A 16,175-nucleotide genomic window follows, 5' to 3' on the forward strand; every position below is an offset into this window, starting at 1 on the left:
TGGTCAAGTAAAGACACAAGTGTGGCATGTGTGGTAATTGATAATGGACCCCGAGGTATCACACAGTATATTTGGAACACATGAAATGAAGGGGAAACTGAACCATCACGCTTAACGCTGAATCAAGTACTCTTAGGTGCAGCCGTGTGTCAGTACCGGCTGCCAGACACGGCCGCCCTCTTGTCAGTCTCCACAAGTCCTCCGCCTTTGTAGAGATGATGAATGTCCCAGACGTCACTGGTTGACGTCTGTCTCAGGGAGCACCAGCGATCCCTCTCACTCCAGCACGGCACAACACAAGAAAAACCAACACTCGTGCACAGACCGCTCTGCCCATCCACGCCACTGCCTGCTTATATGGAAGCCCCAATCACGCAGTGTGTGGGGATGGTGCTTACCCATACAAATTCTGTTGTCAACTTTTGTTAAAAGTTGGGGTTCAGTGCATCACAGGCGCAGTGTTGGAAGACACTTTATACCTGAATCAGCCACAAATCATTAAAAAACACATAAAATGGTGAACACACACACACGCACACCTCATTCTACCACCATCACTGTAATCGAGTTTACTATTCATTTATTTCATTTTCACTGCACCTTTCTTTTCTCAAAAAGGCAAATATGCTCATCTACAAATATGCTCATCTACAATGCCAATCATCTACAAATGATTGCCAATAATTTATATTCCTTGTGTGTAGCATTGCCCCTAGAATTGAAATATGACCTGCAGTGACAACATTTCATTCAAAAGAAGCCATCCTGAAACTTGTTCAAGCCATTACTCTATACCAGTTGTAAAAGTGTCTAGAGGTAGAGGGCAAGTGGATGTTTGCTGCTATGTTGAGGGTTGAGGACACCAGAAGGAATATTTGAAAAGCAAACAAGTGCCTCAGACAGCGGGAATGGTAGAGATTTGTGAGGAAAGGGGGAGGCAAAGGAACCTCCTCAAAGGAATGGGTCCTGCCAGACATTAAAGTGAGAAACATTGCTGCCCTTCATCATAGCTTGTCAGGACCAGGGCCGACGGGACTGAAAACTTTGCCGCCTTCATAACTGTTTATTTGTCACTTCCTCCCTCTTCGCCTGTGGCTGTCTGGCATGCATCAACCCCCAATGATTTATGACCTCGTTTAATCAAGCACTCAAAAGACATCGTCAGACAGATTTCGTTTTTCGTTTTGCGAAAAAAAGAATACTCCTCTCCAATGTGTGACATGGTCCCCACTTGCTCAGCAACAAGAACCATACTTTTTTATGATTAATATTTTCCCATGTGCTGTTAAAGACAATGAGATTGCCATGACACTCATAACGCCTCTGTCTTTTTTTATTGAGGCCATTACTGTGATGGCTCGCCACCATGGGACTTTTAGTGTTCCAGTTGACCAAAATAGGGGGACAAAAAGAGAGAAAAAATCATACAAAAAGTTGAAAAAAAATGCTGATTGGAACTTTTTTCTAGTGACTTTGGCAGAGCCTGTGTCTGTCTACAAGTCCCACGAGCTAAGCACTGGCCTCTGGCCTTGTCACAATGGCAGCAGAACAGTCAGTCCTGCCCCTGTGGGCCTCAGCCAATCAGCTGTCATCATTGCAGAGTAGGCCCTGCATACGGCCCTCTCCCCTTTTGCGTTGTGTGGACTCATATTTCCCATCATGCCGCTACTGGCAGGAGCAGCTGCATGTGTCACAGCCTCCTTGGGATGTTATAGTGGGGACATTTTATTTTAAAAATTGGACCGTTTTCTTTTTTTTTTTTGGCTGTAATTCCAGAAAAAAAATGTTAGATATCGATTGAATTCAGTGTTTTGTGTCAGCATAGGAGGGGCAGCCTCCCCTGGGTCAGGACATTGTTGCAGCACACATATCCATCTTTTAATTGCTGTTGAGCCAGCAGAGATGACAGGATGCATCCATCTGCTGCCCGAATCAGCATCCTGTAGCGAACTTTGACCTTTCTCGCTCTTAATACGCTCTGGCTGGCGTCTGCTTTTGACTCACCACACTACTTTTTCTTCAGCATAGGCTCACAGTGCTACTGAGCAGTGGGTGTGTGTTTGCACTCTGTATTCGTTGCATCTCAGCAGCACTTAATTGACTTCTTTTTAAAAGAGGGAAATGTACTGAAGAAGCATTTCACTCGGCTGTACACGCCTTCACACAGCCACTAATCAAAACTCAGTGGAGATGAGAAACCAGCGAACATCGCGTCCTCCCAGGGACGAATCCATGTGCCTTACCCTCCAGCTCAAGCTACATTTCCTGCACTAATCCCACTAAAAAGCAGCATGTCCAATCGGGGGGGCGCAGGGGGAAGCTGGCATAGGTATCTGCAGAGCAGCGATAGAGCGGGTGCAGGTATTAATGCAAAGCGTCTGAACGCAGGGGCAGCGTGGCGTAAAGTCCTACCGCGACCAGAATGAACAAATAATGCACATAAAAAGATACTCCGTTCCACAGAGACACAGACAGTCGTCACGCTGGGCTCGCCTCACACAGTCTCAGAAAGAGGTCAAAAACATTACCCTCACCCTTTTTCTTCTTTTTTGGATATTTTGTCTCTTTTATTTTTACTGTGATTTTTCTCCTTTTGGCAAATTCCTCAGATGATGTGCTAGGAAAGTGTACAAATGTGACTGGATTCTCTTGTAATGTGTATTTTTTCATGCCCTATTTTTTCTCTTTATATTTTCATGTAATAATCAGGTTATACACAAGATATCTGCATATACAATATTTTCCCAATAGCTATAGTTGACTAAACATCTTTTCCCACTACAGTCACAGGTGGGTCTTATTTAATATTCAGGAAACAAAGGCCAACTTAGCAATTCAATTAAGCGTTACCACCAGGGGAATTCTAAAGAGGGTTAAACATTAATCCCCTTGAATGGGTCGAGGAAAATGGGGAAATAATACCAAGATTTATAACAGCAGTTCATACTCTCCGCATTCTTTCATTTCGGCCTCTCGCCCACCCAAGTGTTTCATACACACAAATCTGGGCCATGAATAAAAAAATGCAGCAGTCTTTGCACAAGCCTGGTATTTCTTTTCACCTTTTGTAATATTGATGTGATGTTCAGGACGACAACGCAGGTGGCAGATGATCAGTCTGTACTCAGGGAATGGCAGGGATTACTTGTTTTCCTCGAGCACCAACTTTCAACATCTGTCTAATCCCTCTTTCTCAATCCCCTCTTCTCTCTCCTGCAGAACACCTAAAAGGTCGGCTAGAGGAGTACATGGCCCGCTTTCCTAAAGTGCGGATAGTACGGACAAAGAAGCGCGAGGGGCTGATACGTACACGTCTGCTGGGCGCTTCGGTGACAAAGGGGGAGGTGCTGACCTTCCTGGACTCGCACTGCGAAGCAAACGTCAACTGGCTGCCCCCATTGCTTGGTAAGATTAGAGAAAGAAGTGCTCACGCTGCACAGGGAGGGAGGACAGAGGGGACTTAGTAGGCTTTATTTTCACATTTACCATATTTATTTTTTGTTATTTCAGTGACAAATCAGCTGTGAATGGCAACAGCATAGCATTTTTTATGCTTATCTGTACATTTTGAGCTTTTCCCTCAGCAACATGTCTTTAAATACAGTACAGGTATACAATGCTGATTTTTTTTTTAAGCTCGCAGGTCAAACTACTCTTATTTTTGCATGTTACATAGTAGAAACCCCATCTAATCAGTCAGAACTATACAGTGTGTGTGTGTGTGTCAGTTTTCATGCTGTTACATCCATCTACAGTGAAAAAAAAGTATACACACTCCTTTTTAAAGGCCATATTTTGTGAGCCCAGAGCCTTGCCTTAAATCCAACAGAAAATCTGTGAGGTGACCTGAAGAGGGCTGTGAAAAGCGTTGCCCTTGCAATTTGACAGATTTGGGACATTTTTGCAGGGAAATGCTGCCAATTCCGTGCTGATAGATTCCTTCCCAAAAAGACCATTTGCTGGAATTAATTCAAAGTATTAGTGGAAAGTTTAAGTTCAACTCAAGTTCAAGTTGAGCTTTATTGTAATTTCAGCTACATACATGTTAGAGAGTACATAGTGAAAGAAACGTAACGTTTAAAAAAAATATATAGACAACAGTGAGACAGACAGTGCTAAACTAGTGAAATGAATGCTAGTGTGTGTGTGTGTGTGTGCATGTGTCAGTCCAGAGGGGAAAGTCCCTGAGTGTTCAGATGGCCTGTTGGAAGAAGCTGTTGCAGAGTTTGGCAGTGAGGGCCCGAATGCTTCAGTACCTCTTTTCAGATGGTAAGAGGGTGAATAATGCGTGTTGTAAATGTCTGTTATGGAGGGAAGAGAGACTTCCCTCCCGATGATCTTCTCAGCTGTCCTCACTTTCCACTGTAGGATCTTGCGGCCCTATGTGGTGCAGTTTCCAAGCCAGACAGTGATACAGCTGGTCAGAATGCTCTCAATGGTCCTTCTGTAGAGGATGCGTGGTGGGAGATGAGCTTTCCTGAACCCCCGAAGGAAGTAGAGATGCTGCTGAGATTTTTTGGCTAACAGGCTGGGGTTGAGAGTCCAGGAGAGGTTCTCCTTTAGAGGAACTCTGTGTTCTTGACGATCTGCAAACAAGATCGGTCTGTTTTCAGTGGAGAACGGTCCCTCCATTCTCTTATGAAGTCACCACACTTATGCAACCAGCTTATTGTAAATGTTGTATTTTATGTATTCTCCCTAATATTTTTTTAAATTGAATTGTAAGTTATAGGTCATATAAATCCTGGGAAAGGTTTTGAAATAGTTTAGTGTAGTCTGATTTTTTTAGATCACATCCTGGCATTTTTACATGGGTGTGTACATATCCATTGTATCACATGACATTATCATGTAGGGCTGCCTATCCATATTATAGGCCAAAAGAGCATACAAGTTTCCCCTCGTTGTTTCTGGAGGTTCTGAGTTAGAGGCCGCGCAGCATGGACATCTTTAATTGGCTGTTCTGAGTCAGGCGCTGGCGTTGAGAGGCTCGCTGAGCTGTAGCTTTACACGTGTGATTAGAGTTGAGGAGGCACAGGGTGAGCAGAGAAGCAGACACGGCCGACCATTAGGAACAAAAACTCTGAGACATGATGGACAGCATAGAGCACTTTTCCAACTCACCCTTTTCCATTCCTCTCTTTGCTCCATGTCAACTTTGTGTAAAATGTAAGGTCTTTTTGTTTTGCTGTAATGGACGGGTGAAGCACGGTTGGCTCTGCTGGAAGATTTCTCACCGCCTCTTCTGTCAGGCCAGGCCTTACCGGAGGATGTGAAAATGATCAAGGGAAATTATGTATGTCGGACATAATGAGCAATTGACCAGTGACAGGGGAAAATGTTCATGGCATGAATGACGCCAAAATGTGCTTTTCTACTCATTCCTGACATCCTCCCCCATTCCCCTCCGCCCACACACAAGAGCTCGCAGTGAAACCTGACTGCCTCCACCCACTCAACATTCATCACAGGTCGATCCCCGTCCCTGTTTAAATTCACTCCTGATTTCCTCATCTTATTTAATTAGAACCTCTCCCTGTCTCGTGCTCTCGCTCTCCTTCTCGCTCCGGCTGCATCTGTGCGAGCGTCAGATGGAGTCTAGTGTATTCAGATTTAGACTACTTAGCGTTCGCCTTTGAGATCCCACAGAACAAAACAAAGCATTCTGTCTGTGTAAGCACAGCGGATGGATATTTCAGTGAGACATGACAAAACAAAGATGCTCCTAAATCAAGAGATTGTGTGCATTGGCACCGCTTAGCGGTTTGTGTGGCACGAGCCCCGCTACGATAGCCGGGTTGCAGTTTGACTTAATCAGCATGGAATGGAGGTATTGTTTTTGCTCCGGTCAATTGGAAATGAGCCTATCATGGGAGCACAGGATGTGTGATAAAACCTGAAGCCACAGTAGCGCCATTCACTAGCAGGGCTGCTTCTGCTCATATGCATCACCTATTTTAGTCAATCTGTGTAGATTGGGGTTTCATTCACTCTGAAAGCTTTAATTGTGATAGGATAAAGTGCATTGCACATTTCCATCAAGTAATGCCACTTTCATTGCGTGCAAAGGTGTGTGTGTGTGTGTGTGTGTGTGTGTGTGTGTGTGTGTGTGTGTGTGTGTGTGTGTGTGAGAGAGAGAGAGAGAAACAGGAAGAGAGAGAGGGAGCAGATTCCCTCTCACAGATCTCCATGGTCTAGCAGACAGAGTGCGTAGGGAAGGGAAGGGTGACAGATCTGGGACAGCTTAGCGCCTCTGAGTGACAAAGACATAGTTGGCCAACGTTTCGGTCGGCCTCCGTGGAGCAAACCTACTTTGAAGCGCTGTAATTGTTTCTAATCGCCCAGCCACTGCAGCAGGTCCAATTTCACAGCAGTTACCGCACTTGGCCAATCCTACCGAGAGTAGACGTGGGTGGGGGAGGGTGGAGCGGGGCCTCGGGGGCCATAGGCCCTCCTTCCAAATCTGTGAAGGGGAGAGGAGGCATAGCAATGGTGATAGATCTCTCTCTCTTGCTCATCTCCAGCAAATCTGCTCCTTTTCTCCGGTGTTTATTTACAGCGCATTTTTGGATCTGTTTTACCTTGGATGAAATGGCTGCATTTAAAACATCCCTCTGTCTCTTCCTCTACTTCAAACCCCACTCCTTCATGTCATCCGTTAAAGACCAGATAGCCCAGAATCCCAGGACCATCGTATGCCCAATGATTGACGTCATCGACCACAACCACTTTGGCTATGAGGCCCAAGCAGGTGACGCCATGCGAGGAGCATTCGACTGGGAGATGTACTATAAACGTATCCCCATCCCACCGGAGCTCCAGGGCTCGGACCCCAGTGATCCATACGAGTAAGTAAACCTATTACTAGCGCACTCTTTACATACACATTTCTACTGGCACCATAAAGTATTTACACTGGCCATCTGAGTGCATCTGTCCAATAGTTGTCCCATTAGTAAGTGTCGGGCTTTTCAGTAGTCAGCATTATGTCTTTTAATTTGCTAATTCTAGGACCTTAATTATTATCTCATTGAAAACTCATCCTGAAATGGTGCACCCTCAGCCTTACACTGAAGCTTTGCCCGTCAGCCAGTGCCCTACTTCTACCACTTGCCATGTGCTACAAAAGCTGCACTGACACTGAGGGAATAATTCGACCACAACTCTGACACCCTCTGTTCTTCACTAAAATGGACGTTTGAGTTTGAGTTGAACCAGCCAGGTCTGAAGCCATGATTATACAGGGAGTGTTCCCTGCTTAACCCTCGGCATGTATAAAAAGGGCATTTCATTAGGAGCACTGGGCTCTTGGGAAAGGGATAATGTACAAAATGTCATCTGCGCCTGTGACCTCTAGATAAGTGTGTCTACTGAGGCTACATAGGAGCACACCATAGGTCAGCCACCATTTCATCCCAGCCGCACTTTTCCACACTTTTTAACCAAAGGATCTGAAAGGATGTACGTGAGAAAAGAGAGAACTGAAAAAAAGTGATTAATGGCTTTATATGAACCCCTTCCCTACTTCACTGCTGACATAAAGCAGTTTTCATGAGTATTTTTATGAGCACTGGGTGGGGTGAAGTCCTGTCATGTGTGGAACTTTAACCACCTGAGGTCGGCTTTTATTCTTCTCCCAGCCTTCGGCTGGCACTCTGCGGATGTACTGGGTGCCAAATGAGTCCCAGCGGTGCAGGTGGAGAGCTGGGAGGATATTGGAGGTGATGTGAGTGGCTGATATTGCAGCTGATGTTGGTGATGGAGCCGAGGCCTCATAGTGCTCAGGGTTTGGCCTCTGTGGCCTGTATCATGAGGATTCCTTTAGTCACAGTTGGCTCCTGAAGAAACATGGAGAATTCTCTTTGATAATGCATCTGTGTTAATGTGTATCGGTAGTGTTGCTGCTTCTGCTGTATGTGTGTGTGTGTGTGTGTGTGTGTGTGTGTGTGTGTGTGTGCGCATGTGTGTGTGTGTGTGTGTGTGTGTGTGTGTATTCACTAACCCTTGTCCTGTAAAGTGGTGCTCTGTTTTTTACTCTGTTTGGACAAGTGCTCTTTGTAGCAGTGTGTAATCCTTGCAGGTTGTGTAGGTCTGTGCTGTTTACAATGTGTATGTTGTTATGGACATTTCACATGAAGAACCTTTTTATGCATGCATTGTTTTCAGTGGAGCCGCCTGGCTGCTGCGCTCACATCTCAACACTGCCCAGTGGCCAATAAATCAACCAATCATCAAGTTAAAAATTTGAACACTTTGTACATTCCTACATTCCTACATTTTTACTTTTAGGCAAAATGGATGGTTAAGCCCATAGCAATGTTACATTTCCTTGTTTGTGAGGTAGTTTAGGTAGTTAGGCTAATCAGAGCTGGTAATATTAAATAAAGTGCATTTGTGTCCTCTCTTCTTATTATTATTTAAAATGTTTTCCTGATATTCATCTTTCTCCAGAGTTTCCAGGACACCTAGCAACATCCACCCCAGTTTCATAGTCCAGTAGCATTTCAGATAAACTGAGTAGACTTTCACCTCACCTTTCACCATCATCACCCTGCTCCCCCTCCTACCGCTGAGCTTACAGATTCGCAGCGATGCCTACAAAACCGGAACATGCACACACACTTTGACCAGAGGGATTCATAAAACTATGAGTCGGCACTCATAAAACGTTAAATATTCTCAACCGCCGCCATCTGTCATTCCCACCCCTGAGAGAGCCTGCGGTTTTAATAGCGCTAATATCCCAGAATGCTGTTTGGAAATGTTCTATAACTAGGGTAGCAGAGCAGAAGTAATATCCACAAGAGTTTAAGGGATAAAAAAACACATTTGTAAAAAACATTCACACATATTCAGGTTAGAGCTAATATACCCTGATATTTCTTTCCACAGTGGCTCAACAAAACCATATATTCAGGAACATTTATTTTTATGCAGATGACAAACTACCCAACTATACAGTGCATACATTTTAGGGGAAAATGAAAGAAACCTGGACATTTCACGAGCTTCAGACTACTCGAATTACCCGAAAAGTAGGACATTTTAAACTAGAGTAGAATGACAAAAATGTGAACAGGTTGCAAAGAATGTTTAACTTAATAGCCAAAAAGGGTGTTGTGTGTATTTCATATCATTTCAGTGGTGGCCTAGCGGTTAAGGAAGCGGCCCCGTAATCAGAAGGTTGCCGGTTCGAATCCCGATCCGCCAAGGTACCACTGAGGTGCCACTGAGCAAAGCACCGTCCCCACACACTGCTCCCCGGGCGCCGGTCATGGCTGCCCACTGCTCACTCAGGGTGATGGGTTAAATGCAGAGGACAAATTTCACTGTGTGCACCGTGTGCTGTGCTGCTGTGTATCACATGTGACAATCACTTCACTTTATCTGCATTACAGTGTAGCCCTCTTCCCACCTTTGGAAATCTTCCAAAATATGTTCAGTTTCCAAACACCATCTGGTGCCACTGAATCTCAGTTACTATCAGTACCCAGGTTAGGAGACACCTTTTTATTTGAACCACTTTGTAGAAGCTGAGAATTGCTTCTGTGCCTCTGTTCACAGGTCTGGTGCTGCATTTCATGCCAGGGATATTTGACTAATTACAAATATAGTTGAATTGTTTATTTTCACATAATAATAGAAAGAACCATATCTGGCCATTGGAAATGACACAAATATAAAGTCCGGTAAATTATTTTTCTTGAATTAAGGAACAGTGCATAAACCACCAAGTTCAGCACCATAGACAGCTCACCAACAGGCTGTTAGTGGGGTCCTACATTTCAAGGTTACTACATCATTGCATTCTGCTGAACAACTGGTGCGATTTTTTCAAGGATGCCTGGCTTGCCTCTGAAAAACATGACTTCCATCCTTGGAACCATCCTTGACTTTGAGAGACACACATGTGTGTAGTGTATAGACGCATTTAGTGTTTCAGCTCTAAAATTTGATGCAATGCTGATGCAAAACATGACCTCACATGACTACAATTTAACGTGTCAAGCTTTATGTTTTAATGCTTTTGCTATTATTTTGCTTGACAATAATAATCTGTTAATTAACCACAGTATTTTGCAGAAGAATGTTTTTTACTTTTAGAATTTTTCTTATTATGTTATATTATTAGCATGATTATTGTTTTTGTTATTGACATCATTTATTGGATTCATTTTGTAATTGTCCTTTCCATTTCCCCTAACTGTGATTAAATCACTGTAACCCATTGCATATTGCTGTAATGAAAATCTTCAAGTTCTGATCATATCTTGGTGCTCGGTTTCCTCTTATCTGCTCTCAGATGAACTGTCAGAACTCAAAGAAGACTTAAAATCCTGCATTTGTCCCCTCAACACCTAATTTAAAACCCCATAGGCCCATCAAACTTAAAAAAACATTTTTTAAATGACATTCATTCCTTCCACACCACCAGAGAAGCACAAAGGCCTGTCTGTCTGCAGCCTGATGCTCGAGTGCAACTCCATCCCCCAACACACTGCCATTCTGTACACATCCCGCAGCCTGTGAGAGAGATATCTCCATTGGAGGGCCGGCACCAGAGACCCTCTCCCCCTCTCTCTATCTCACTCTTTCTTTATCTCACACTTGCTCAGTGCATGGTGGCGGCATTTTTGTTCATTTCACTATTTTTTTTACAGTGGAATAAAGAGGGCGAGGAATGATCGAAGCCGAGGAAAAGCCCTTCCTAAAATCAATAGAGAAAGTGATGTTCTTCATATCAGCTAAAACAGAGCATGAATACCGGAGACAGTTCTCATTAAGGATGAGTCTCAGCTCAAGATGATAAATAATAGTGGGGCGGGGAGATGGGAACGATGTAAAGAAGCTTTTCACCTGAACTGAGGAACTCTGGTGCACCTGAATTTTTGTGTGTGAGTGTGTTTGTCTCAGAGAGTGCATAGGGCAGAAGGAATGCATGCATAGACATTTCTCGAGAGATGTGGATAGCACAAAAACACACCCTTTTGCACCCACTCATTTTACACCTCTGCACACCCACAAACATGCAGACACACAAACATAAAAGAGCCAAGTGCCATCAATAACCATTGGAGAATGAATCCTTATCGTTCTTGATTATAGAATATTTAAATGTCGTACCCGGTGACAAACTATTTTTACCATCCACCTTTTACACCACATGTGGATGCTTTGACTGGATGTGGCTGCTCACACCCACCCAAAGCCCTTTCTCATGGATCAGAGGCAGCGCTATACATCCCTGGATAAAGCAAGCATGAGGTTGGAGCCACAGGCACATTTTAAGCCCATATCCATCCCTCTCTCCCTTTTGCTAACCCATCTGGGCTCATATTGCATCCAGAGCCTTCACATCCCGAGCTTAGCCCACAGCACGGCTCCCGTACAACAATCTACTGCTGCACCTCTCTGGCAGAAACCTGGGGAGGGAGGCACAGAATGGAGCAGAACTTTTTTTTTCCCTCCGTTTTTTGGGGGGTGGAGGAGTCGAACATATGAATGAGACAAAACCTCTGATCTGATCCTCTGGTAATGAGGCGAACCAGCCAGCAGCCGCCACACACTAAACAGGATCTTAGTGCCTTTCAAAATTTCTTCTTTTTCTCCCCTATTCTCACCCTCCTTCTCTCCACTTTCTCTTCTCTCTCTCACTGTATCCTTGTCTTTCTCTGTTTTAATGGCCTAGCTGCTGAAGCACCTTGCACATTCTCATGCGTGGAGCACGCTCAGCTAAGATGCCTTAATATAGATCTTACTGCCTGTTACAAGATGAAAGAGGCCTCACTATCTGGATCAGAGCTCATTTGTGAAGTGACTGATCCAGGAAGAAAGCTGAGATTTTTCTCCCCTGAAAAGGCAGAGGAAGAGCAAGGAGAAGCAGAGGAAGCGTGCGTTAATGAAACGTGCGGGCCGTGCAGTGCTTCTGAGCTTGCTTCTGCAAGCATTACTTCCTGGGCTAAATGACATTATAAACCAGGCTCCATTATTTCCTCCACTCTGCATTCATGGCCTGACCTGCCGAGTTCCACGCACTTCATGCCCAGTGTCTTAAGCCACACCGCCACCTAGTGCTCATGTGGCATGGGCCAGGATAGTCTGATGGTCAATTGAGGGGAAGATTAAACATCCATATGCATATTTTATTAGAGGGGGTTTACATATTGGGGTCACATTGGTGGGTTTGAGGAAATGGAATATGAATAATGCACATGGCACATATTCTCTAATAATGATTCATGCACACACTTTTGTTTCATACTTGCCCTTGTCTCACTTTACTGTACCTTCAACACATATCTAAACGAGAAAAAAAACCTGCACATGCACAAAGTTCTCTCCGGGCGGAAAGGATTATGTAAAATATGATAAATGACAAGTGGGGATATGCCAGCCCATAGATGTGAACACACTCACTCTCTCTCTCTGGCTTTGCTCGCTCCCATTCGTTGTCTCACTCTGACCTTGGCAGTGTGAATGCGCATTGCAAATGATTCTCTCCACAAATCTCCTTCTAATCCAGCCCCCCTTCCTTCTGCTTACTGTTTAATACTACCACACCACAATAGGACAGAAAATGTGTTGATTATTCCAATTCTTTCCTGCTGAAGCTATTGGGCACTGCCCAAAACAGGGCTTTTGTACCACCTAGGAATTCTTCCTGGTGAATGTCACAGAAAACAGTAGATTTGTATTCATGGAAATTACGCAGGGAATGGCCAGACAGTCGGCCATGTGTCTGCCTTTCCCTCCAGCTGACGCATTTAAGCTCTGTAAATGTTGTATTTGTTGGGAACTTAATTGGATTTTGGCAGCTTGTCTCCTGGAATGCAAGTAGCGAGCGGCGCTTTGAGCTGCCGCAGGTAAGTCCAATGGCTGTGTGGCGGCTGGTCGAAGCCCAGGCAGAGGCAGCGGTGGTCGCAAACTGCTAAGAGGCTTAAAAATAAACGGCTGTCTGGGGAGGGGGAATCGATTGCAGCATTTTTTTTTTTTTTTCATATAAAGGCCCGGTGCAGAGAGGCAGTTGTGTACGAGGTGGGTGATTAATTGTATTAGGACAAGTGAAAGCAAAGAGATGTTTTAACTGAACTCCCCACAGTCCCCCCGAGCCAGAGGAGACTGGCAGGGCAGTTAGGCTGGAGTCCATCTCTACAGAAGACAGGCATTTCTTTCTCTCAGTCAGAGAGTCTCTTTCTCCCTTTCATTTGTTCTCTTTGTGTCTGTTTCTTTTTATTGTCCATGCAGCACTACTCATATATTTGTGCTGATTATCTTTTTTACCAGCTCAATCTTTCTTGCTAATGAGCAATGTGGCTCTGTAAATAAGCACAGTAAGGTAGTAGTCATACTCTCCCGGGGCCCAGCCAAGTCGTTATTTAACAGGGAAAAACACTCTCCAAGATTTAACTAGGGATATCTGTTTTTTTTTCCACAGGGGGCCCAGAGGCCAAACTAGCTGCTCTTCTGCCGGTAATAATTCCGGCCATGTTTACCTAATCACCTCAGACAATTAGCCTTTTTTTTTTTTAGTTAAACGATCCTTTAATTAGCTTTCTGCTGCTTGAGGACGAACCGGCATGCTTGGCAGCATGGGTACGGATGCCCACCGGTGTGGTCCTGAGGGATAGAGTGTGCCAGAAGGGTGGAGATGAATGAGAATGCAATGACAACCATTGTTCAGGAGCCAGGAGAGAGAGAGAGAGCAAGAGCAAGAGAGAGATGAGGAGATGCCAGCACATGTCTGCAGCACATGTAATGGCAGAAATGTTATGAACTACTCGTATGATGTCTTATTTCTGTTTTATATGTCAGTAGTACAGTTGGACCACATGATCTGCTGGACCACATGATTAGGAGGTTCAGATGTGTTCTTGTATTAATTCAGGCAAATGTCTTCATGACCATGGACATTTTATTAAAATATGGGACATTGTCCTACTTTTTTTGGTATTTGTGATCCTCTGTGAAAGAATTCAAATAGATAAGTCTTGTCACATAGAGGTTATTAAACATCTATAAATAATGTAACATTTGTTCTACCCTTACCCTTATATATTATAAAATATATAAAATCATGGATGTGTTAATAATTTTAACCCATTCAGCATCCATTCGAATAGATCTGTGATATTGACATACATTTGCCCACCCATCCGTCAGTATCTCTTCTCTTTTCCCCTTGTTTACTTCCACTCACTCCATTCCATCGACCTACACTCTTCTCACAGATCCTTGCTTAATTAGCAAATCAATGCAGCAACTGTTGGCCTGTTTCCAGAGAGTCATATTTATTATTCTTCTTTTGAGCCTTAACAATCTCACTACAAGTGTCTGGGCTTACACAATCAGGGTTCTTTAAGCCATTATCACTCAGCAGAGTGAGGACGAACGGAGATAATACACAAGGCCTTCTATGAAGTGACAAACTGATTAGCAAAAGATCATTTTCAGAAGATAATTTTTTATGTTTTTTAAAACCAACCTTATGGTCTGTCTGTGTGGGATATACATGGTGGGATGGTTGTGGAAAGGGCAAATATGAATGTCTTTTACTACAATCGCACGTCATACAAGACAACATACAACAGACGAAGACATGGTCAGACAAAATGATACAAAATGACTACTTACATACAGACAACAGCAGGTGAACACAATTAGGAATTTCAGGCAGGCAACATTGACTCCACAAAACCCCAGCCTGGCACATGGATCCGGAGTGCACCCACAGGATTTAGCAGTGTATACATGTTTTTTGTTATTATAATAAAGCATGCTAAAGCACTGCTATTTGCAGGCTACATTTCCTTTGAGTGGATTGATGAAAATAATTAATCTAGTAATAGTAAACAAAAAAATGTTTTATTGAGATCCAGCTAAATGAGTAAAATGATTAGTCTTATAACAAATGTATTTATTGAATATAGAGTCAAATGTGTGAAAATTGTCAGGAGTTAGTATTCAATGGAATCATGTCCCAATTATCAAAATTGAATCAAATCAGATATCTGAATCATGCACATCTAGATGGAACAGCTAGGTTGATGTCAGATTGTCTTTTATATTAACCTTATCAAAATTAAGGCCTCGGGAGCAGCACAGCACAGCACAATAAAACACCCACTAAACATGTAATAATTCATACTGTCACAGTCGCTATTCCACCACCAGGCACATAGGGGGCATGCTGCCACCCACACGGCCAACAACCCAGAAGCGGCTTGAGTATAATCAGCCAGCGACCATCTTGCTCTAAAGCTTGTTCTACATAGATTTGCTCTCGTTGCTGCGAAGCCTTTCTGATCCTTGACTGACCCTGCCAACTGCCTTCCCTGTTTTTTCTCCTGGACTTGCCCTTGATTGCCTTACAGATTGCTTGTCCCTGGATTACTCTTCTGCCTCACCCTCTGATCCATACACTATCAATAATGCCAACCCACGCCGTCAGATCACGCGAGTGATTGCCGGCACTTGCTGCAAGCATGCCATGGTAATAATGATTTCTAAAGGCACACAAAACTAACTAAACAAAAGACAATTACACAGCCATGCACATAAACATCACCAAAAACTATGCAGGACAATGTCCAACAGTGAACATCGTCAAAATAAATCGACAGCCCCATACACAGTCTAAAATCCACACCCCTGCCGGGAGCCGAGATTCCACCAAAAAGGGCAAGAAAACATGAAGGGCATGAACCATTCAAAATGGAAACCGAATGAGAATTGCTGGTGTCTTCTCCTAGTAAGTCGCTTTGTCTGCCAAGTAAAGTAAAGTAAAGTTAACTGATCAATGCATTTGTGAGATATTGCTGCACGCATTGTGATAGATGTTGCTGTTACTGTAGATTCTGAAAGAAGACCAAGCCATGATGGCGTGCCAAAAAAGTGTGTGTTTAGGACTGGGGAGGGGCTGGGGCAGTTTAATCTTCATCTGATGAAGAGGATTACCTGTGCCAGGAGAAGTTGAGTCAGACAATAGTGATCCCAATTTTTGGATCCCTTTTTCTGAAAGGTATATACTCTGTTTTAGCATGTATTATTATAAAGAAAAATTATTCATACATTTTCAGTAGTATTTTTTAACTGTATTACTTTTTTCCCTGTACTTGTACAAACACAGTAAATGTATCTTGATGTCCGTTGTTGAATTTCTGAGTACAGTATACAGT

General features: G+C 43.6%; 1 protein-coding gene across 3 annotated transcripts in view; it reads left to right on the top strand.

Moving 5' to 3' along the window:
- The window catches only part of galntl6 (polypeptide N-acetylgalactosaminyltransferase like 6), a 131,260-nt gene that overhangs the window by 101,030 nt on the left and 14,055 nt on the right, over nucleotides 1-16,175 (top strand). For all 3 annotated transcript variants that reach the window (XM_028977506.1, XM_028977508.1, XM_028977507.1), the window contains 2 exons: nucleotides 3,220-3,405; nucleotides 6,665-6,848. In XM_028977506.1, the coding sequence (XP_028833339.1) occupies nucleotides 3,220-3,405; nucleotides 6,665-6,848 (370 nt within the window). The remainder of the gene's footprint in view (nucleotides 1-3,219; nucleotides 3,406-6,664; nucleotides 6,849-16,175) is intronic.

Source organism: Denticeps clupeoides, chromosome 4 (genome assembly GCF_900700375.1).
Source record: "Denticeps clupeoides chromosome 4, fDenClu1.1, whole genome shotgun sequence".
NCBI classification, from domain to species: Eukaryota; Metazoa; Chordata; class Actinopteri; order Clupeiformes; family Denticipitidae; genus Denticeps; species Denticeps clupeoides.